The sequence below is a fragment of the Dendrobates tinctorius genome, unplaced genomic scaffold (assembly GCF_039654945.1).
Source record: "Dendrobates tinctorius isolate UK_male_01 unplaced genomic scaffold, ASM3965494v1 ptg000057l, whole genome shotgun sequence".
NCBI lineage: Eukaryota > Metazoa > Chordata > Amphibia > Anura > Dendrobatidae > Dendrobates > Dendrobates tinctorius.
In genome coordinates, this window is record NW_027361725.1 from 29,947,377 (window position 1) to 29,969,632 (window position 22,256).

The following is a 22,256-nucleotide window of genomic DNA, read 5'->3' on the forward strand; positions in this document are numbered from 1 at the left end:
GCCGGTTTCAAACTTCAGATATGCACATGTGAGAATGGACCACAGTGTCCGTACCGGCGGTGGACTCCTGACCTGAACACAACAGCCCTATATCTGCCTACGAGGCTCGTGAGCTCAGGCTAGGAGACCCGCAGACTATTTGGATCATACTTATAAGCGTGTTTAACCCCTTTACTCCCAAGGGTGGTTTGCATGTTAATGCCCGGGCCAATTTTTACAATTCTGACCACTGTCCCTTTATGAGGAATAACTCTGGAAGGCTTCCATGGATCCCGGTGATTCTGACATTGTTTTCTTGTGACATATTGTACTTCATAGTAGTGGTAAAATTTCATTGATATAATTTGTGTTTATTTGTGAAAAAAAACAGAAATTTCGTGAAAATTTCGCAACTTTGAATTTTTATGCCCTTAAATCACAGAGATATGGCACACAAAAAACTTAATAAGTAACATTTCCCACATGTTTATTTTACATCAGCACAATTTTGGAACCAAAATTTTTTTTTGTTAGGAAGTTATAAGGGTTAAAAGTTGACCAGCAATTTCTCATTTTTACAACACCATTTTATTTTTAGGGACTACATCACATTTGAAGTCACTTTGAGGGGTCTATATGATAGAAAATACACCATTCTAAAAACTGCCCCCCTCAAGGTGCTCAAAACCACATTCAAGAAGTTTATTAACCCTTCAGGTGCTTCACAGGAATTTTTTGGATGTTTAAAAAAAATGAACATTTAACTTTTTTTTCACAAAAAAAATTACTTCAGGTCCAATTTTTTTTATTTTACCATGGGTAACAGGAGATATTGGACTGCAAAAGTTATTGTGCAATTTGTCCTGAGTACGCTGATACCTGATATGGGTGGACCACTGTTACGGCGCATGGCAGAGCTCGGAAGGGAACGAGCACCGTTTGACTTTTTCAACGCAAAATTGGCTGGAATTGAGATCGGGTGCGATGTCACGTTTGGAGAGCCCCTGATGTGCCTAAATAGTGGAAACTCCCCACAAGTGACCCCATTTTGGAAACTAGACCCCACAAGGAGCTTATCTAGATGTGTGGTGAGAACTTTGAACCCCCATGGGCTTCACAGAAGTTTATAACGTACAGCCGTACAATTAAAAAATCATATTTTTTCCACAAAAATTATCTTTTCACCCCCAATTTTTATTTTCCCAAAGGAAACAGGACACCAAATTTGTCCTGAGTACGCTGATACCCCGTATTTGGGGGTAAACCACTATTTGGGCGAATGGCAGAGCTCGGAAGGGAAGCAGCGCCATTTGACTTTCTTGGATGGAGTTGAGATCAGACGCCATGTTGCGTTTGGAGAGCCCCTGATGTGCCCAAGCAGTGGAAACCCCCTCCAATTCTAACTCCAACCCTAACCCCAACCCTAGACCTAACCCTTACCCTAATGGGAAAATGGAAATAAATACATTCTTTTAAATTTTTTTATTTTTCCCTAACGGGGTGATAAAAGGGGGTTTGATTTACTCGTCATGGCGGGTTTTTATAGCGCGTTTTTATGTTTGGCTGCTGTCATACGCTAAAAGGTGCTTTTTATTGTAAAAATAGTTTTTGCATCACCACATTTTGAGAGCTATAATTTTTCCATATTTTGACCCACCGAGTCATGTGAGGGCTTATTTTTTGCGGGACGAGTTGATGTTTTTATTGGTACCATTTTCGGACATTTGACATTTTTTGATCGCTTTTTATTCTGATTTTTGGGACGCAGAATGAACAAAAACCAGCATTTCATGAATTTCTTTAGGGGGGGGGGGCGTTTACACCATTCTGCGTGTGGTAAAATTGATAAAGCGGTTTTATTCTTTGGGTCAGTACGATCATAGCGATACCTCATTTATGTCTTTTTTTTATGTCTTGGCGCTTTTATACAATAAAAACAATTTTATATAAAAAATAATTATTTTTGCATTGCTTTATTCTGCGAGCTATAACTTTTTAATTTTTTCGCTGATGATGCGGCTCATTTTTTGCGGGACAAGATGACGTTTTCAGCGGTACCATGGTTATTTATATACGTCTATTTGATCGCACGTTATTGCACTTTTTGTTCAGCGGTATGATGATAAAGCATTGCTTTATGCTTTGTTTTTTATTTCGAAGGGGCTCACTAAAGGGGTTAACTAGTGGGACAGTTTTATAGTGGGACATCACTGTCTTGTGTCAGATCGCTGATCTGACACTTAGAACAGCGCTGTGTCAGATCAGCGATCTGACAGGCGCTGCTGCAGGCTTCCTCATGTGAGGAAGTCGCCTCCCTGCAGGACCCCGAAGGCCCCCACGGCCATATTGGATCCGGGGGCCTGCAGGGAGGACTCTCGGAGCGACGCAGCACATCGCGTCGCTCCGGGGGGTCGCAGTGAAGCACGGAGGGAGCCCCCTCCCTGCGTGCTTCTCTCCTTTGCCCCCGGTACACTGCGATCATGTTTGATCGGTGTGCCAGGGGTTAATGTGCCGGGGGGGTGGTCCGTGACTGCCCCTGACACATAGTACTGGGTGTCAGCTGTGATAATCAGCTGACACCTGGCCGCGATCAGTGGCGCTCCCCCCGTGAGCGCCGCTGATCTCGTATGACGCAATATTCTGACCTTGGGACTTAGGTCCCAGGTCACATGGATGGAATATTACGTCCAATGTAGGAAAGGGGTTAATGTGTTTAATGCTGTATAAGTAATTTTTTATTTTTATCTAATTTTAATAAATGGAATTTACATTTTTGTCAGGGAAGTGTACGTCAAGGCTGACGTAAGTGAGGAAGGATAGCTTCTCTGCAGTTGAAACATAACTACGTGGGATTTCTAAGAAATCCTATTGGGATTGTACAACACAAGACTCATAACCTGAAGATTTTTTCTTCTTAATAAGTTATTCCTATCCTTATCTCTATATATAAAAATGAATGTGTGAGTGTCTATCATCAACCAATCACGAAGCATCTTTCATTTCACCAGAGCTGTTTAAAAGAAGATGAGCTATGATTGGTTGCTATGAGCAACAGTTTTCCCACTCCAGAAAACACCTCAGCAGGCACTGACATGGTGAGAGAAATCTTGCATCCCTGGGAACATAATCTCCCTGCCATTGTCTGCCCCTCAGAAAGGAGAAGAGAGCACGACAGAAATGAATCTCCCCCTCCCTGCCCATATACACATCACACATCCTCCATCCATAGGTACATCTTCCCTCTTAAAGGGATCATTGGTATGGAAGTCAGGGCAAATCCATCCAGCGCTTTGGTTCTAACCCCAGGCCTCTCTTAAAGGGATCTCTGGTATGGAAGTCAGGGCAATTCCACTCAGCTGGTTCTGACACCAGGGTCTCTTAACCCCTTAATCCCATGTGACGTACTATCCCGTCCATGTGCCCTGGGACTTAATTCCCAGAGACGGGATAGTATGTCACAGCGATCAGCGGCGCCCACGTGATGAGCGCCGCTGATCGCGGCCGGGTGTCAAGTGATTATCACAGCTGACACGTGGCACAATGTGTCAGGGGCGGTCACGGACCGCCCCTGACACGTTAACCCCTTGCACACCGCGATCAAACACGATCGCGGTGTACCGGGGGTTAAAGGGAAGCATCGGCAGCGAGGGGGCTCCCTCCGTGCTTCCCTGAGCCCCCCACCGCAGCGCAATGTGCGGCGCTGCTGCGGGGGTCTCTTTCCCTACAGGTCTCCGGATCCAATATGGCGACGGGGACCTTCGGGGGCCTGTAGGGAGCTGACTTCCTCAGTGCCTGCAAAGCGCAGGCATGAGGAAGTCTGCGTCTATGCCTGTGACAGATCGCTGATCTGTCACAGTGATCTGTGATGTGACAGATCAGCGATCTGTCACAGGACAGTGATGTCCCCCCTGAGACAACCTAATAAAGTAAAAAAAAAAAAAAAAAAAAAAGTGTAAAAATAATTTTTAAAAAATCGCTAAATAAATTAGAAAAAAAAAATATTCCCCAATAAATTCATTTTTTGGAAATAAAAAAAGAAAAAAAACAATAGAAGTACACATATTTGGGATCGCTGCGTCCGTAACGACCTACCTATAAAACTGTCCCATTAGTTAACCCCTTTAACGAACCCCTTAAAAAATAAAAAAACGAAGCAAAAAATAATGAATTATCATACCGCCGAACAATAACACGCGATCAAAAAGACGCATATAAATAACCATGGTACCACTGAAAACGTCATCTTGTCCTGCAAAGAACGAGCCGCCATACAGCGTCATCTGCGAAAAAATAAAAAAGTTATAGCTCGCAGAATAAAGCGATACATAAATAATTAATTTTTATATAAAATAGTTTTCATTGCATAAAACCGCCAAAACATAAAAAAAGACATTAATGAGGTATCGCTGTAACTGTACTGACCCAGAGAACAAAACCGCCTTATCAATTTTACCGCACGCGGAACGGTGTAAACGCACCCCCCAAAAGAAATTCATGAAACGCTGGTTTTTGTTCATTCTGCATCCCAAAAATAATAAAAAAGAATAAAAAGTGATCAAAAAATGTCACGTGCCCGAAAATGGTACCAATAAAAGCGTCAACTCGTCCCGCAAAAAATAAGACCTCACATGACTCGGTGGGTCAAAATATGGAAAAATTATAGCTCTCAAAATGTGGTGATGCAAAAACTATTTTTACAATAAAAAGCGTCTTTTAGCCTATGACAGCTGCCAAACATAAAAACCCGCCATATATAGTAAATCAAACCCCCCGTTATCACCCCCTTAGTTAGGGAAAAATAATAAAATTAAAAGAAAATGTATTTATTTCCATTTTCCCATTAGGGCTAGGGCTGAGATTAGGGTTAGGGGTGTGTTGGGGTTAGGGTTGGAGTTAGAATTGGGGGTTTCCACTGTTTGGGCACATCAGGTGCTCTCCAAATGCAACATGGCGTCGGTTCTCAATTCCAGCCAATTCTGCGTTGAAAAAGTCAAATGGTGCTCCTTCCCTTCCAAGCTCTGCCATGCGCCCAAACAGTGTTTTACCCCCCCACATATAGGGTATCAGCCTACTCCGGACAAATTGCAAAACAACTTTTGGGGTCCAATTTCTCCTGTTACCCTTAGGAAAATAAAAAATTGGGGGTAAAAATATCATCTTTGTGGAAAAAAAATGATTTTTTTATTTTCACGCCCGGGCGTTATAAACTTCTGTGAACCCCTTGGGGGTTCAAAGTGCTCACCACACATCTAGAAAAGTTCCTTAGGGGGTCTAGTTTCCAAAATGGGGTCACTTGTGGGGGTTTCCACTGTTTAGGTACATCAGGGTCTCTCCAAAACAACATGACACCCGCAGACCATTCCATCAAAGTCTGCATTCCAAAACGTCACTACTTCCCTTCCGAGCCCCGACGTGTGCCCATACAGTAGTTTTCTCCCACATATGAGGTATCAGCGAACTCAGGACAAATTGGACAACAACTTTTGGGGTCCAATTTCTCCTGTTACCCTTGGGAAAATAAAAAAATTGGGGACTAATTGATCATGTTTGTGGAAAAAATACGATTTTTTTATTTTCATGCCCGAGCATTATAAACTTCTGTGAAGCACCTGGGGGTTCAAAGTGCTCACCACTCATCTAGATAAGTTCCTTAGGGTGTCTAGTTTCCAAAATGGGGTCACTTGTGGGGGTTTTCCACTGTTTTGGTACATCAGGGGTTTTCCAATCGCGACATGGTGTCCGATTTCAATTCCAGCCAAAAACGTCAAATGGCGCTGCTTCCCTTCCGAGCACTGCCATGCGCCCAAATAGTAGTTTACCCCCACAAGTGGGGTATCATCGTACTCAGGACAAATTGCACAATAACTTTTAGGGTCCTGTTACCCTTGGGAAAATAAAAATTGGGGGTGAAAATATCATTTTTGTGGAAAAAATATGATTTTTTAATTGTACCGCTGTACGTTATAAACTTCTGTGAAGCCCTTGTGGGTTCAAAGTTCTCACCACATATCTAGATAAGTTCCTTGGGGGGTCTAGTTTCCAAAATGGGGTCACTTGTGGGGGGTTTCCACTGTTTAGGTACATCAGGGGCTCTCCAAACGCGACATGGCGTCCGATCTGAATTCCAGCCAATTTTGCATTGACAAAGTCAAACGGCGCTCCTTCCCTTCTGAGCTCTGCCATGCGCCCAAACAGTGGTTCCCCCTCACATATCAGGTATCAGCGTACTCAGGACAAATTGCACAATAACTTTTGCAGTCCAGTTTCTCCTGTTACCCTTGGTAAAATAAAAAAAATTGAACCTGAAATATTTTTTTTGTGAAAAAAAGTTAAATGTTCATTTTTTTTTTTAAATATTAAAAAAATTCCTGTGACGCACCTAAAGGGTTAATAAACTTCTTGAATGGGGTTTTGAGCACCTTAAGGGGTGCAGTTTTTAGAATGGTGTCACTTTTGGGTATTTTCTATCATATAGACCCCGCAAAGTGGCTTCAAATGTGATGTGGTCCATAAAAATCCCTCAGCACTCTGGTTCTGACCCCAGGCTGATGGGATGATGTGTGATATTAGGGGGAGTAGTCCAGTGGCTCTGGCTGACGGGATGATGTGGGATATTAGGGGTAGTTGTCCGGTGGCTATGGCTGACGGGATGATGTGGGATATTAGGGGTAGTAGTCCGGCAGCTGTAACGGGATGATATGGGATATTAGGGGTAGTAGTCCGGTGGCTCTGGCTGACGGGATGATGTGGGATATTAGGGGTAGTAGTCCGGTAGCTCTGGCTGATGGGATGATGTGGGATATTAGGGGTAGTAGTCCGGTGGCTTTAACGGGATGATGTGGGATATTAGTAGTCCGGTGGCTCTGGCTGATGGGATGATGTGGGATATTAGTGGTAGTTGTACGGTGGCTCTGGCTGATGGGACGATGTGGGATATTAGAGGTAGTAGTCCGGTGGCTCTGGCTGATGGGACGATGTGGGATATTAGGGGTAGTAGTCCGGTAGCTCTGGCTGACGGGATGATGAGGGATATTATAGTGAATGTGGCTATGCGGAGTGGGCGGGGCTCTACACTCAGCTTTATCTATCTATATATATATTCATTATAATTTGTTCTAACTAACCGTAGTTAGTTACTATACCCGGGCAGCGCCGGGCTCTTCAGCTATTTGATTTATATTGCTGGATGGCACTTGCAAACACAAGCGCTTTTGCAATTTAACGCTTATTAAAATTTGCATTCGTTTTTAAGATATTAACTCTTTTGATTACAGCTTATTGCCTTGGAGACTTACCACTGCTGCTAGACATAAGCACGGCTCTTGTAAGGTCTTTTCTAATGAGCAAGTAAGCAGTGAACTGAAACAGTCCACGCCAGCTTCAAAGCAGTGCTTAGATACAGTTGAGGCCAAAAGTATTGACACCCCTGCAATTCTGTCAGATAATACTCAGTTTCTTCCTGAAAATGATTGCAATCACAAATTCTTTGGTATTATTATCTTCATTTAATTTGTTTTAAATGAAAAAACACAAAAGAGAATGAAGCAAAAAGCAAAACATTGATCATTTCACACAAAACTCCAAAAATAAGCCAGACAAAAGTATTGGCACCCTCAGCCTAATACTTGGTTGCACAACCTTTAGCCAAAATAACTGCGACCAACCGCTTCCGGTAACCATCAATGAGCTTCTCGCAATGCTCTGCTGGAATTTTAGACCATTCTTCTTTGGCAAACTGCTCCAGGTCCCTGATATTAGAAGGGTGCCTTCTCCAAACTGCCATTTTTAGATCTCTCCACAGGTGTTCTATGGGATTCAGGTCTGGACTCATTGCTGGCCACCTTAGAAGTCTCCAGTGCTTTCTCTCAAACCATTTTCTAGTGCTTTTTGAAGTGTGTTTTGGGTCATTGTCCTGCTGGAAGACCCATGACCTCTGAGGGAGACCCAGCTTTCTCACACTGGGCCCTACATTATGCTGCAAAATATGTTGGTAGTCTTCAGACTTCATAATGCCATGCACACGATCAAGCAGTCCAGTGCCAGAGGCAGCAAAGCAACCCCAAAACATCAGGGAACCTCCGCCATGTTTGACTGTAGGGACCGTGTTTTTTTTCTTTGAATGCCTCTTTTTTTCTCCTGTAAACTCTATGTTGATTCTTTGCCCAAAAAGCTCTACTTTTAGCTCATCTGACCAGAGAACATTCTTCCAAAACGTTTTAGGCTTTTTCAGGTAAGTTTTGGCAAACTCCAGCCTGGCTTTTTTTATGTCTCGGGGTAAGAAGTGGGGTCTTCCTGGGTCTCCTACCATACAGTCCGTTTTCATTCAGATGTCGATGGATAGTACGGGTTGACACTGTTGTACCCTCGGACTGCAGGGAAGCTTGAACTTGTTTGGATGTTAGTCGAGGTTTTTATCCAACATCCGCACAATCTTGCGTTGAAATCTCTTGTCAATCTCTCTTTTCCGTCCACCTCTAGGGAAGTTAGCCACAGTGCCATGGGCTTTAAGCTTCTTGATGACACTGCGCACGGTAGACACAGGAACATTCAGGTCTTTGGAGATGGACTTGTAGCCTTGAGATTGCTCATGCTTTCTCACAATTTGGTTTCTCAAGTCCTCAGACAGTTCTTTGGTCTTCTTTCTTTTCTCCATGCTCAATGTGGTACACACAAGGACACAGGACAGAGGTTGAGTCAACTTTAATCCATGTCAACTGGCTGCAAGTGTGATTTAGTTATTGCCAACACCTGTTAAGTGCCACAGGTAAGTTGCAGGTGCTGTTAGGCTAATTTCACACTTGCTTTTTTTTGCAGCGCGTTTTTCCCGCAAAAAAATGCATTGAAAAAACGCATACAAAAGCATACAACTGCTGCGTTTTTTTCAAGCATTTTTATGAGCATGCATGAAAAAAACGCAGCGTTTTTATGCGTTTTTAGTGCGTTTTTACCGCGTTTGCTTTTTTTCCAAACATTAGGTGGCCCCTCACACTAACCCAAACCATGAGTTTACTAACCCTAACCCTGACCCTAACCCTGACCCTAACCCTTAACCAAACCATACTTAACCCTAACCCAAACCCTAAACCCTAACTAACCCTGACCCTGACCCTAACCCTAAACCTAACCCTGACCCTAACCCTGACCCTTAACCAAACCATACATAACCCTAACCCAAACCCTAAACCCTAACTAACCCTGACCCTAACCCTAAACCTAACCCTGACCCTAACCCTGACCCTTAACCAAACCATACTTAACCCTAACCCAAACCCTAAACCCTAACTAACCCTGACCCTGACCCTAACCCTAAACCCCCTTAACTAACCCTAACTCTAACCCAAACCCCTAAATTCCATGGTTAACAAAAAAAAACGCATGTGCAAAAAAACGCATACATAAGCATGCCAATGCGCACATATGCGCACCCATAGACTTATAATGGGTGTCTTGCTGTAAAAAAACGCATTGCGCGCGCATGCGTTTTTTTGAGGCAAGTCGGACGCCCAAAAAATGCAACAGGATGCATTTTGTGCGCCCGAGCGCATACCGCAAAAAAACGCATGTGCGGAAAAACGCGTACAAACGCATGTGTATGCGCACATAAGCGCATCCCATGCAAAGTATAGGAAAAAAAAATGGATGCGCTATTTAGCGCTAAAATACCGCGAAAAAAAACGCAAGTGTGAAACCAGCCTAAATTACACAAATTAGAGAAGCATCACATGATTTATCGAACAGTGCCAATACTTTTGCACACCCTCTTTTTTATGTTTGGTGTGGAATTATATCCAATTTGGCTTTAGGACAATTCTTTTTGCGTTTTTTCATTTAAGACAAATTAAATGAAGATAATAATATCAAAGAATTTGTGTTTGCAATCATTTTCAGGAAGAAACTGAGTATTATCTGACAGAATTGCAGGGGTGTCAATACTTTTGGCCACAATTGTAGGAGCTGTAAACAGAAGTGGTAATATCTCAAGAACAGCTGCAAATTTTAATAAGCCGCAGATTGCAAACGTGTTCGTTTTTACAAGCAATATCTGAGAATATCCATTGATGAAGATGGGAACATCCCTTTGAAAGTTAAGTCACCTTTGTGAAAACTTTAAAGAAGACCTCTCCTAAATAAAAGTGGAGTTTTTGTCCTCCTTTGCTATGCTGAGTTTTCCGTTTTTTTTTAAATTTCTTAATCCCACTATATGGTTCCAGAGATATGGACATTTTTACTTTTTAAAATATGGTAAATTAGAAAAACAACAACATACTATTCAGGGGAATAGTGGGAACAAAAAAACAGCAAAACTTGTCCCCTTCTGACCTGATGACAGGTCCTCTTTAAAGTAGCCCAGTCACTTTCATTGACATATCCTGGGTACATGTTCTGCCTTCTTAGCAGCCTTAATTCATCCTACATAGCTATTCTTGCATCCATTTACATCAGTTGAAAATAGCAAAATGTTCCAAATGTCAAGAACACGTCCTAACACTCAGGGCAGTATAAGGAGCCCACATAAGAGGGAAGGTATGATGACTAAACGCTGTCAGGAGAGAATTATGAGCTATGATTACTGGGATTTTAATGTTAAAAAGTGAAAGCTCACAATGAAAAGCAAACAACAGCAGCCGGTAAATGTTGGAGTCACCGCCTTTAAAAAAAATAAAAAATTGTCGCTCAGGGTGATTTCTTCTCAACATGAACGCCTGTCACCGAATGCAGGAAGTCGATTGTCTGTGATCACCGCTGTGCCATGACGGCTGCGCCAAGGCAAATCGCAGTGTTCAAACGCCTTATGGGGTCAGCAGCTTAGAAATGATCTGGACACATTACCTGGATATGGTGCTCGCCTATGGACAGAAAAGACATCTCTGCTGGCGTCTTATCTCTGACAGTCAATGTGGTCAGCAGTTCAAAATCGGACATGCCCGATCGACATCTCTCCAGACCATCAGGCGTCCGTTACCCCCATAAACAGTAGAATGTTGGCTGAACCCATCTTTTACATTCGTCTAATGTGTTTGCGGGGCTTTACAGGATCTTATCCTCTCTTTAAGGCCTCTTTCACACTTCAGTTTTTTTGCATCAGTTATAATCCGCGAAAAAGGCAGAGAAGCGGATCCGTTCTCAACTGATGGGAACGGATGTCACAGGATCCGTTTTAAGACGGATCCTGAAAATGAGGAAATAAAGGAACTGCGAGAGAGAGAGAGAGAGAGAATTTTTTTTTTTGTCAGGCACCCAGAAAGAATTTCGGGTTAAATGAGTGTCTGGAGGATCCGCCAGAGAAAAAAACGTTACAAGCTCCGTTTTGAAATCTTTGAGGATGGTGACGGACAGCAACTTTTGGTGGATCCTCAAAAAAAAACGATGCAACGGACAGCAATCCGTCACAATCCGCCATTAATGCAAGTCAATGGGAAAAAAACGGATCCTCAAAAAAAATTGAGGATCCGTTTTTTTTTCAAAACCTGGCGGATTGTGACTGATTGTAAAAAACGGAAGTGTGAAAGAGGCCTAAGGTATTTCTTCAAGCTATCTGACGCTGGAATAACATATGACTATAATAGCAGCTAACTAACAATAGTTATTAGAGGGACAGAGTGGCTTACAGAAACTGATAAAATCTCTTCCTTTATTTTTGTATTAGACTATAATCATATCATATCTGTCCATCTATTTAAAAAAACTGTCACGTTATACATGCAGTCCGATTTGTGGACAACAGGGAGTAGAGAAGGAGGAGCTGAGCTGAATGATATGTACGGTGCCTTGAAAACCTATTCATATTCCATGAACTTTTCCACATTAATTCATATTACACTCACAAACTTAAATGTTTTTTATTGGGATTTTATGTGATACCAACACAAATTATCAAGTATTTGTGAAGTGTAAAGGAAATGATACATGGTTCTATAATTATTTTAAAAATATAAATCTAGAAATTGTGACATGCAATTGTATTCAGCCCCCTGTAGTCTGATAGCCCTAAATAAAATCCTGAGCGACCAACTGGCCCCAGAAGTTGAATAATTAGTAAATTAAGACCACCTGTGTGTATCTTATTCTCAGGATAACCATATCTGTTCTATGAAGGCCTCAGAGATTTGTGTGAGAAGATTAGGGATCAAAGGATCAAACAGCATCATGAAAACCAAGAAACACACCAGACAGGACAGGGATAAAGTTGTGGAGAAGAGTAACGCAAGGATAGGTTACAAAAAAATAGTCCAAGCTCATAACATCTCGTGGAGCACTGTTTAAGCAATCATCCAAAAAAAATAAAGGGAGTATAGCACAACTGCAAACCTACCAAGACATGGCCTAAACTGACATCCCTCCCAAGCAAGGTGAGACCTAATTACCGAAGCGGCTAAGAGACCCATGGTCACTTTGGAGGAGCTGCAGAGATCTGCAGCTCAGGTAGGAGAATATGTCCACCGGACAACTATTAGGGTATGCTCACACTGCCGTATATTCTCTCATGCGAGAGAATAGGGCGAAATTATGCTGAGGACACCTAGCTCTAACACGGAGTTTGATCTGAGAGTCATCCAAGTGTGCTCCTATTCTCTCGCATGGTGTGGAGATGGAGAACGTAATTTCTCCATCTTCACCATTGACTCAGTGCGAGTACATCGGACCACACTCTTATGACAAATAAGTGCAGTCTGATGTTTCACTAGACTTGAATGGGTGAGAGCGATCCCATTATTGGATGCACTCGCAGCATGCTGCGATTATTTTCTCATGCCAAATTGTCATGAAAAGATAATTGCTGCTCTGCACAACCCCATAGAATAACACTGAGTGCTATTCGATAAAACATTAGATAACATTTGGCCGCTGAAACCCACACCACACTTTAAAATGGAGTACAGCAGCGCCCTGTCTAAAAGCGATGGTCGAGCATTTTCATTACAGCTTCATTCATAGTCTGCGGAACGATTGGCAATTGCAAAGAGTAGGCAATAAATAGAATTAGGGTGCTCATGCTCAGCTGTTGCTCCATATAGATGGTGGTCTTCAGAGCTATGTTCCGGGGATCAGTAGGGGTCCTAGTGGTCGGACCACAAGCTATGAGTAAGCTATCACGTACTCTGTGGATACGTTATATACCTTGGTAAAAACATTTTAAAGGTGGCATAGGGGAAACAGGAGCATGATGTTATATGTAGAATAGGAGAGTGGGTGGTGGGAATATACCCATAAATACCAGTAAAATTGAAGGCAGCATTGCAAAATTAAACAACCTCGTGAATACTGAGAAATAATATGCAACTAAACTTACATAATTATTTTCTTCTTGAAGAGTGGACAGTCCAAAGTGAGCGTCTCATATTCTCCTCCTTCTCCACATACATGGACCCCATATTGGGATGAAAGCTGAAACAAATGTAGACAATCTTTGAATTCACATTCTTGGCCTCTCCTGGAGAAACTATGGGATTAAGTGCTTTTAAGGGCCCATTTACACAGATGACCGCAGCTGTTAAATGCCTGCTGATCAGTTACATGTAAACCGATTAATGGCCTCTTTACGCAGGCAGATTACACTTCCATGTTCTCAGACTGATCATTAATACAATAATTATATGCGAATAGACCTCATGTTATCGGAGACACGGCTTTTATGCACAGGACAATGTGTTGCTAAGAATGATAATTTTTAGGCCTGCTTAAAAATTATTTCACCGAATTAACAAGAGTTTTGCTCATCCACTGGGTGATTAGTGATCTCTTTAGTTTGAGTGGTAATCCTTTAATAAATGTATAACAAAGGAGGTAAGATCTGACTGCTGGTTGTTGGCAGGGACAAAAAAATGAATGGAGTGGTGGTCGGGCAACCAACCTGGCGCGTCATTTTGTAACAGGGATAAAAATGGCCTAATCTGATGATCAGTACAGATTCTAGAGGCGGGACACCCACCAATCAGCAGCGGGACACCCACCAATCAGCATGAATTGGCAAATTTACGCGCTAAGTATCTTTGTTTTTCTTATTATCTAGAGCAGTAATGCAATTCCAATTTCACAAATTTCATGTTTGCATGCTGTAAGCGTTACCGAGTGCAACTTTAACTGTGAGATAAGCATGAAGATGGCTTTGCTTAGTATGCACCTGATCACACCCGTTTTCTGTTTGGAATTTATTTTCGATCTGTAGAAATGGGCTCTGAAGACCTCAGTGTGACTGGAGCAGAGGTGGATTATTCTTATAGGAGCGCCGACGATCAGCTGAGCACAGCACTTGGCTATCTCCAGAGGTCTCATTAGGAATGAATGGAGCGGGAACGCGCGCATGAGCAAACAAATCTTCAAAGCCCTGGTTCTTAGGAGTGATGGCGATCCCAGTGGTCAGACCCCCAGCAATCGGAAACTTATAACTTCCAAACCTGAGACAACCCATTTGAGGCCAGATGGTAAATGAACAAATCCTCAAATGTACTGCCTTGAGGATTAGTGAAGATATGCATGGGGCTTTGGATACCCCTTCTCCATCCTTCACTTACCATCTTTGCTTTTTGACAAATATTTATGATGTTATTATTATCGGGGTGTCCAACTCGAGTGCTTCTGTGCCTTTTTTAAATGTCTTTATTCATATATTTTTTTTGCTTGAGTATTTTCTATATTACATGTCCAATAATGATGCATTAGTCAGCTATGACCCATTATGTAGTTAGCCCCGTTTCACTTTTCTTTAATCTTCTATTTTTCAGCTAGATAGCACATAGTATCTGCTTGGCTATTTATCGGCTTTGCCACCTTTTACTATGGCCTGTTTCACCCTTCAGTTTTTTGTGTCAGTTAAAATCCGCCAAAAAGGCGGAAAAGCGGATCCGTTCGTAACTGATGTGAACGGATGCCACTGGATCGAGAGAGAGAGAGAGATTTTTTTCTTTTCTTGTCTGGCTGCAAGAAATTATTTCAGGGTTAAATTTCCTCCTGACTTCATTCCTCCGGGCATGCGCTGTATAAAAATGCGGATCCTGCAGCACAAAAAACGTTGCATGGTCCGTCCAGGCATCTCGGCGGAAGAAAAAAAATTGACGGATCCGCAAAAAAACGGATCCAACGGATGGCCATCCATCAAGATCCGCCAGTAATGCAAGTCAATGGGGAAAAAAACGGATCCGTCAAAAAAAATGGCGGATCCATTTTTTTGCAAAAACGGCGGATTTTGACTGATGGTCAAAAACGGAAGTGTGAAACAGGCCTATGCAGTCAAAGCAATAATTCACACAAAAAAAAGAAAAATAAATACTTAAAAAAAAAGACACCAAAAAAAAAAAACTGACCCGCATCAGGAGTGGTCTCATTTCTTCTAAGGATTTTCCAAGGTGTTTATCAGGATCTAGCCCTAAAAATGAAATGTAAAAGTTCAGCTTCAATTAACTATTAGGAAGAAATCCTTTTTTCAATTTTTAGTTTTCTTTTGTGCAAGAAGAAAGTGATTAATCGCCTAAAAATTGAAAGATGGATTTGAAAAGACCATATTGGTAAAGTCTGATTTTTAGCTTTTATGTTTTCTTTTTTTGTTTGCAAAGATTTGTCAATTTATAAATGAAGAGTAATACAATTTGTGAACATATCGTACTCTGTGCTTTATGTCCTCACTATTTTCAAGATATTACTTTGCTGTGAGTGATCGATCGCTGCTGGTAAACCGCATAGATGCCGCGGTCAATCGCTGACAATGGGCTTTAAGGCATTTAAACTTGGATGCAAGGGGGTGTATATATTCGCTCATGGTCTCTCCCTATGACAAGCTTTTAGGGTGCCGATAGGTTACTGTCATATCTAGCTTTTACAGGAATATTAAAATTGTACACTATTTATTACAGGATTAGGACCCCTAGAAGAGGGGGTGAGGGGAAACTACAAAAATAATTAAAAAAAAAAATTGTTAAAGAATTTTTTTTTTTTTTTTTAACTTTTTCTAATAAAAAAAGAAGCAGCATATTTGGGATCACTACATCAGTAAAAGATTTTTCAAAATAAAAAATTATTTAATCCATACGGTAAACGCCATAAAGAGAAAAAAAAAAATCAAAAATCAAAAATTGCAGTTTTCGACCAAAAAATAAAATAAAAGGAATAAAAAAAATCGTACATACTCCAAAATAGTATCAATAATCACAATAGTGTGCCCTGCAAAAAGAAAAAAACTTGTACAGTGACATTAATGGAACAATAAAAAGCACATATTACATTTTCTAAATTTTTGACATCAGCAAAATGTAAGTAAAAAAAAAAAAAGACATAATAAATTTGGTAATGTCGTAACGGTAGTGATCTGGAGAATAAAGTTATCAGGTCATTTTAACCACAAAATAAAAGACACAAAAACCTCAAAATAATGTTAGAACATGCATTTTTTCACTATTTCACTCAATCTGGGATCATTTTAAGGTTTTTTTTCCACTTTCTTATTTTTAAAAATTTCAAGCCCTTATACATCTGTTGACAGAAAATATAAATAGTGATAGATCTTGGAAGGAGGGACGGTAAGAGGAGGAAATAGAAAGAATTACAATAAGTAGCCTCTCTTTTTTTTGCACCCACTCTGTCATTGTGTCAATCCAATGTTTTCCAAAGACTCATTCACTTGCCTGACTGAGTGCAATCTGAATATCAGATCAAACTCGGACAGAAAGTACGGTGGTGTGAGTGAGCCCTGGGAATGGAGCGGCAGTGCACGCCAATCATTTTCTACAGGACTCCTGAGCCTAAACTGGGCTTTTCCTGGCAACCCCATAGAGAATGAATGGAGCGGCCGTCGGGCATCAGACATGCAAGGTTTACCATTGGCGAACTAAACTGAGGTTATTAATTACAGGGGCTGTCTCGTTAAAATAACACTTATTAAATATGTTCAAAAATAATATTTTATGTATGACATATAGTATCCTGACCTTAAGGCTCCGTTCACACATTGCATAAAAAAACGCAGCAAAGATCAAACTAAAAGCTGCGTTTTACAGTACCAGCAAAAGCTGCGAGATTTCAGAAATCTCATGCACACACATTGGTTTTTTTTTCCTGACTTGACTTGGAAAACTGCTGCGTTTTTGCAAAGTGCAGCATGTTCGTTCTTTCAGTGTTTTTGCAGTGTTTTTTCACCCATAGGAAACAATAGGTAAGAGCAAAAACACAGCAAAAAACGCAGGTATCAGTTTTTGATGTTTTTGGTGCAGAAAACTCAGAAACAACAGGCACTAAACTGTATCAGCATGAAAAACGCAGCAAAACCTGCCTTTTTAAGCAGCTTCTTCATTGCCAAGAGAGAACATTTTTCCTGCAGAAAAAAACAGCAAAAATGCAACGTGTGAACATAGCCTAAGAAAGTCGGAGAGAGGACAGTGGCACTCCAGGAAACCGTGATGTTTCACCCAAATCCATTATAGAGACACAACATTTCAGACCCTCATTGCAAAAATGTTCAAGCACCCCAAGTTACTAATATCCAAGCTTATTATGTCATTATTTACAATATATGCAAAGAGAACACTGTTTGGTAATGAGATTTCATTGGTTTTCTCCGGTTTCCTCCCACGCTCCAAAAACATACTGATAGGGAATGTAGATTGTGAGCCCCATCGGGGACAGTGATGATAATGTATGTAAAGTGCTGTGGAATTAATGGTGCTATACAAGTGAGTAAAATACTACCAATAATAATAATATTATACATGTACCAGTCCCTCTTACCAAATGCAGCTACCTTGATGAGAATGGCCTGCAAGCCACTGGAAATCATTTCATTCAACAGATCCTCTTGTTTTCGGCGCCAAAGGAAAGCAAGTGGCTGAAGGCCAAGCCGCTGACACCTGGAAGCAAAGTGCACATTTTAAATGGTTAAAGGCTATCTTCAAAGTCAATGGCACGAGTCCATGTAATAAAGACAATGCCAGTGCCACAACACACATCACCCTCTGCCATTAGTGATAGGTGGGAGATGCTCATTGGGGATGCACATTCCTCCTGGGCGGAGCACACTCCTCCTGGGCAGAGCACTGCCTTCTTCTATAACAAACTTTAAAGAATAGAAAAGTCTTACACGTTTTCCACTCGCACTCGCTGGTAGTCAGACAGGATAGCTCCAACTGACACAGAATCCACGGACTCCTTGTCCTGCAAAAAAAAAAAAGACAATTCATGGGTGGATATCACACCCAATGAACATTCAGACACATGGTACAAAAAGAGAGATAAATAAATGGAGAGAATGACGGGCTTAAAGGCTGTAATATATCTTGCGTGATAATTGTCCAAATAAAGAAGATACATCCTATATCTAAGAAGTATACAGCTGAAGAATAGCCACAGAAACCTAGGCATGTTACATATGAAAGGAGTCAGTTATCCGCTGGAAAATCAATATATAGGGGATCAACTATAGCAATAATCAATTTATGGTATACACCACAGCCATCATATCCTCAATACAGGTGTCCTTTATTGTGCAGGAATTCAATGTTCTTTACATACTTCGAAAATTAAGATTAATTTTCTAATTTGTGTATAAAATGCATCAATAACAAAATATTATAGGAGATGTCCCACATGTACCCCCCTTTTGCATATACACTATATAGCACTAGGATGCTTTCCTTCCACTAAAAGTAGAAAGCCAAAGTAAACTCAGACCTTTTATGTGATGAGTGGGAGTCCTATTGTCTATGGAACCAATTGAGATGGTTGAGTACAGCGCTTGGGTACATCCATGGGTCTCAGACAATAAAACAAGTGGTAGTGCAAATAAGTGACCTGTTGTATCGACCAAGCAAACCCCAGGAAGCATACATTCAGATATTTTTTCGGGCTAGATAGGTACATGACTCTTAATAAATATTAATAAGAAGCTATTTAGATTAAACCTCACAGATAAAAATGAAAAAGTATTAAAAAAACAGTTTTATTAAAAAAAAAAATAGTACCACTGCAAATGTAATTTTATGATAGATTGGTAAAGTATCATTGTGATAACAGACACTGTTTAACCTGTCTCATCTGTCATTGCAGACCCCAAATCCTGTATTAATGGGGTTGGCAGACACCCCCTTAAAGGAAACAGCAAGATTTCCGGAGATGGACTTGTAACCTTGAGATTATTGATATTTTTCAACAATTTTGGTTTTCAATTCCTCAGTTCTCTTCTCTTTCTACTCTACATACTGTGACATCGGCGGTTATGCCCGCCGATGCCCCTTCTGCTGCGGCGCGCGCTGCAGCGTTTCCTCACCTGCGCGCTCCCGCCCGGTCACGTGCCCGCCGTCCACTCGTCCTCACGGCGGCTCCTGGCTCCCGCCCCCTGGTTCGCGCTCGCCGCCTCCCGCGCTCTCTCTCCTGCGGTGGGCGGCGCTGAGGGGCGGGCCTGGGTGACGCACTTCCGGGGGTTGCTGTACTTCAGGCGTCCTCGCTGTTAGGAGGACGCCTGATGATTGTGTAGTTTTTCTGCACCCTCTGGCCTCTACAGTTCTCCTGTAGCTCAACCGCTCTCCGCCCTGTCGCCCTCTGTCTCATGTCTCCCTTCCCTTCCAGTCTGCCTGGGCGCTGCCTTCCATCCCCGGTGCCGTCCTCTGTCTCCAGTCCGCCTTGGTCTTTCCACTTGCCTGTCTCCCGTATTGTTTCTTTCCTGCGCCACTGGTCCCTGCTCGTTTTTCGCACCGTTGCCTCCCCTGTCCTTTTGTCCGTGGAGCCGTCCCTCTTGGTTCCGGCTGTCGCGCCTCCGTCCTCTGTGGTCCTGCCCCAAACGATCCCTGTATAGGGGTCGGTCTTCACCTGGCGTGCTCGGCCCAGGGGCTCCGGATCCGCGATCCAGAGGGTCCACTCTCTAACGTAGTTTTCCCCTAAGTATTACAGTATCATCAGGCCATGGACCCCGCCGGTGCCGCGGCTGCCACTCAAAAGGAACTGCTTTTCCTTAGAGAGAATCAGACCCGTATCATGTCGTTCATGAAGTCCATGGACACCCGGCTCTCCGCTCTTCAAACCGCAGACCCAGCACACGCACCTCTCTTAGTCAGTCTCCAGCAGGAGCTCGCACAACAGCGCGATGCTCAGTCTCACATTTTGGGGTATATGGCGTCCGTGGATGATCGGCTGCTTTCTTTGCAGTCCTCTGCGGCCGCTTCCACCCAAGCCCGGGACACCGTCTCTTTTCCTCCCCCCCGTCTCGGTAAACCGCCCAGGTACTGTGGGGACCCAAAATTGTGTAGGGGATTTTTAAATCAGTGCAGATTGCACTTTGATCTGTTGCCCCAACAGTATCCTACGGACCGTGCTAAGGTGGCCTTTATAATCTCCCATCTAGAGGGGGAGGCGTTGGCTTGGGTGAATCCGTTATGGGAGAGGGATGACCCGGTGGTGACCAACATCCAGTGTTTTTTGGAGACATTCCGTAAGGTTTTTGATGAACCTGGACGCCTTGCTTCCTCTACAGAGGCCCTTTTTAACCTCAGCCAGGGGTCCCTTACGGTAGGGCAATACGCCATCCGTTTTCGGACCTTGTCCTCGGAGCTGGGGTGGAATAACGAAGCCCTGGTTGGTGCGTTTTGGAGAGGCCTTTCTGGTAAAATCAAAGACGAGTTGGCCGGGCGTGACCTTCCCACCACCCTGGAAGATCTCATCTCCCTGGCTACTCGTATTGACCTGCGTTTTCAGGAACGCGCCAGAGAGTCAGCCAGGGAGAGGAGGCCCTTTAGGTTATACCAAGCTCCCATTCCACGCACCGTTGCTCTCCCTAGTAACACTGCCCCTGAGCCTATGCAAGTAGATCGCATCAAGCTGTCTGAACAACGGCGTAAGGAGAGGATGACCAAGGGACTCTGTCTCTATTGTGGAGGGGCCAATCACTTCATACGCACTTGTCCTGAGAGACCGGGAAACGTATCCGCCTAGGCCAGGTAGGAGAGGGCCCCCTAGGTGATCCGACCCCCTCTCTTCCACTTACTGTTTCAGCTCTACTTATTTCAGGTCGGGGGCGTAGCTCTGTGGAGGCGTATGTGGACTCGGGCGCGGCAGGCAACTTCATCCACCAGGAGGAGGTTGACAGACTCCAGATTCCCGTGGACGTCCTAAGTAACCCTCGAGCAATCACCTCCGTTGATGGCAAACCTCTTCCTGGGCTCATCACCACGGTAACCACTGAAGTAAACCTGCAAATTGGCGCACTTCATTCTGAGAAGATTGCCTTTTATGTCCTGCCTCAATTATCCCACGCCATTCTCTTGGGGCTACCTTGGCTTAGGCGGCATGAGCCAGTTATCGACTGGCGCTCCGGAGAGATCCTGCGCTGGGGGCACGCCTGCCATGTAAGCTGTTTACGTACCCTGGTCCGTTCCCATCCTCAGCTCAAGCCTACAGACCTCCCTGGTCTTCCTGTGCCATACCACGCCTATGCTGATGTGTTCTGCAAGAAAGAGGCGGATTCCCTGCCTCCGCACCGGCCTTATGACTGCCCCATCGACCTGATTCCTGGAGCGGTTCCTCCCAGAGGTAGAACATACCCTCTCTCTCCAGCCGAGACCGCTGCCATGACGGAATATATCCACGAAAATCTGTCCAAGGGGTCTATCCGAAAGTCCTCCTCTCCCGCAGGCGCGGGTTTTTTCTTCGTCCGGAAGAAAGATGGATCACTGCGGCCTTGCATTGATTACCGGGGTCTGAACAAAATCACCATCAAAAATCGTTACCCCCTTCCGTTGATTCCGGAGCTTTTTGACCGGCTGAGAGGAGCCCGGATCTTCACGAAGTTAGACCTGTGGGGAGCCTACAATTTGGTCCGAATCCGTGCTGGGGACGAGTGGAAGACGGCCTTCAATACCCGTGACGGGCATTATGAATACCTAGTCATGCCATTCGGCCTTTGCAATGCCCCCGCTGTGTTCCAAGAATTTATCAATGAGGTATTCCGGGATCTACTCTATTCTTGTGTTGTCATCTACCTGGACGACATTCTCGTTTTCTCCCCCGATCTGCCCTCTCATCGCAAAAGTGTACGCTTGGTCTTGCACCGCCTTCGAGAGAACCAACTCTACGCCAAGATCGAGAAATGCCTTTTTGAGCAGTCGTCACTACCCTTCTTGGGATATGTCGTCACCGACTCCGGTCTAAGGATGGATCCCGAAAAACTCGGTGCGGTACTCAAGTGGCCCCGTCCAGTGGGGATTAAGGCCATCCAGCGGTTTCTTGGGTTCGCAAACTATTACCGTCAGTTTGTGCCTCACTTTTCTATGGTTACCAAACCCATCACGGACCTGACCCGTAAG

At 43.2% G+C, this 22,256-nt stretch overlaps 1 protein-coding gene across 1 annotated transcript in view; it reads right to left on the minus strand.

Moving 5' to 3' along the window:
- Positions 1–22,256, minus strand: part of DPH6 (diphthamine biosynthesis 6) — a 121,522-nt gene that overhangs the window by 53,803 nt on the left and 45,463 nt on the right. The window contains exons 4-7 of the mRNA XM_073577869.1: positions 18,044–18,117; positions 17,695–17,813; positions 15,282–15,343; positions 13,271–13,365 (exon numbers count right to left, since the gene is read on the minus strand). Coding sequence (XP_073433970.1) covers positions 13,271–13,365; positions 15,282–15,343; positions 17,695–17,813; positions 18,044–18,117 — 350 coding nt within the window. The remainder of the gene's footprint in view (positions 1–13,270; positions 13,366–15,281; positions 15,344–17,694; positions 17,814–18,043; positions 18,118–22,256) is intronic.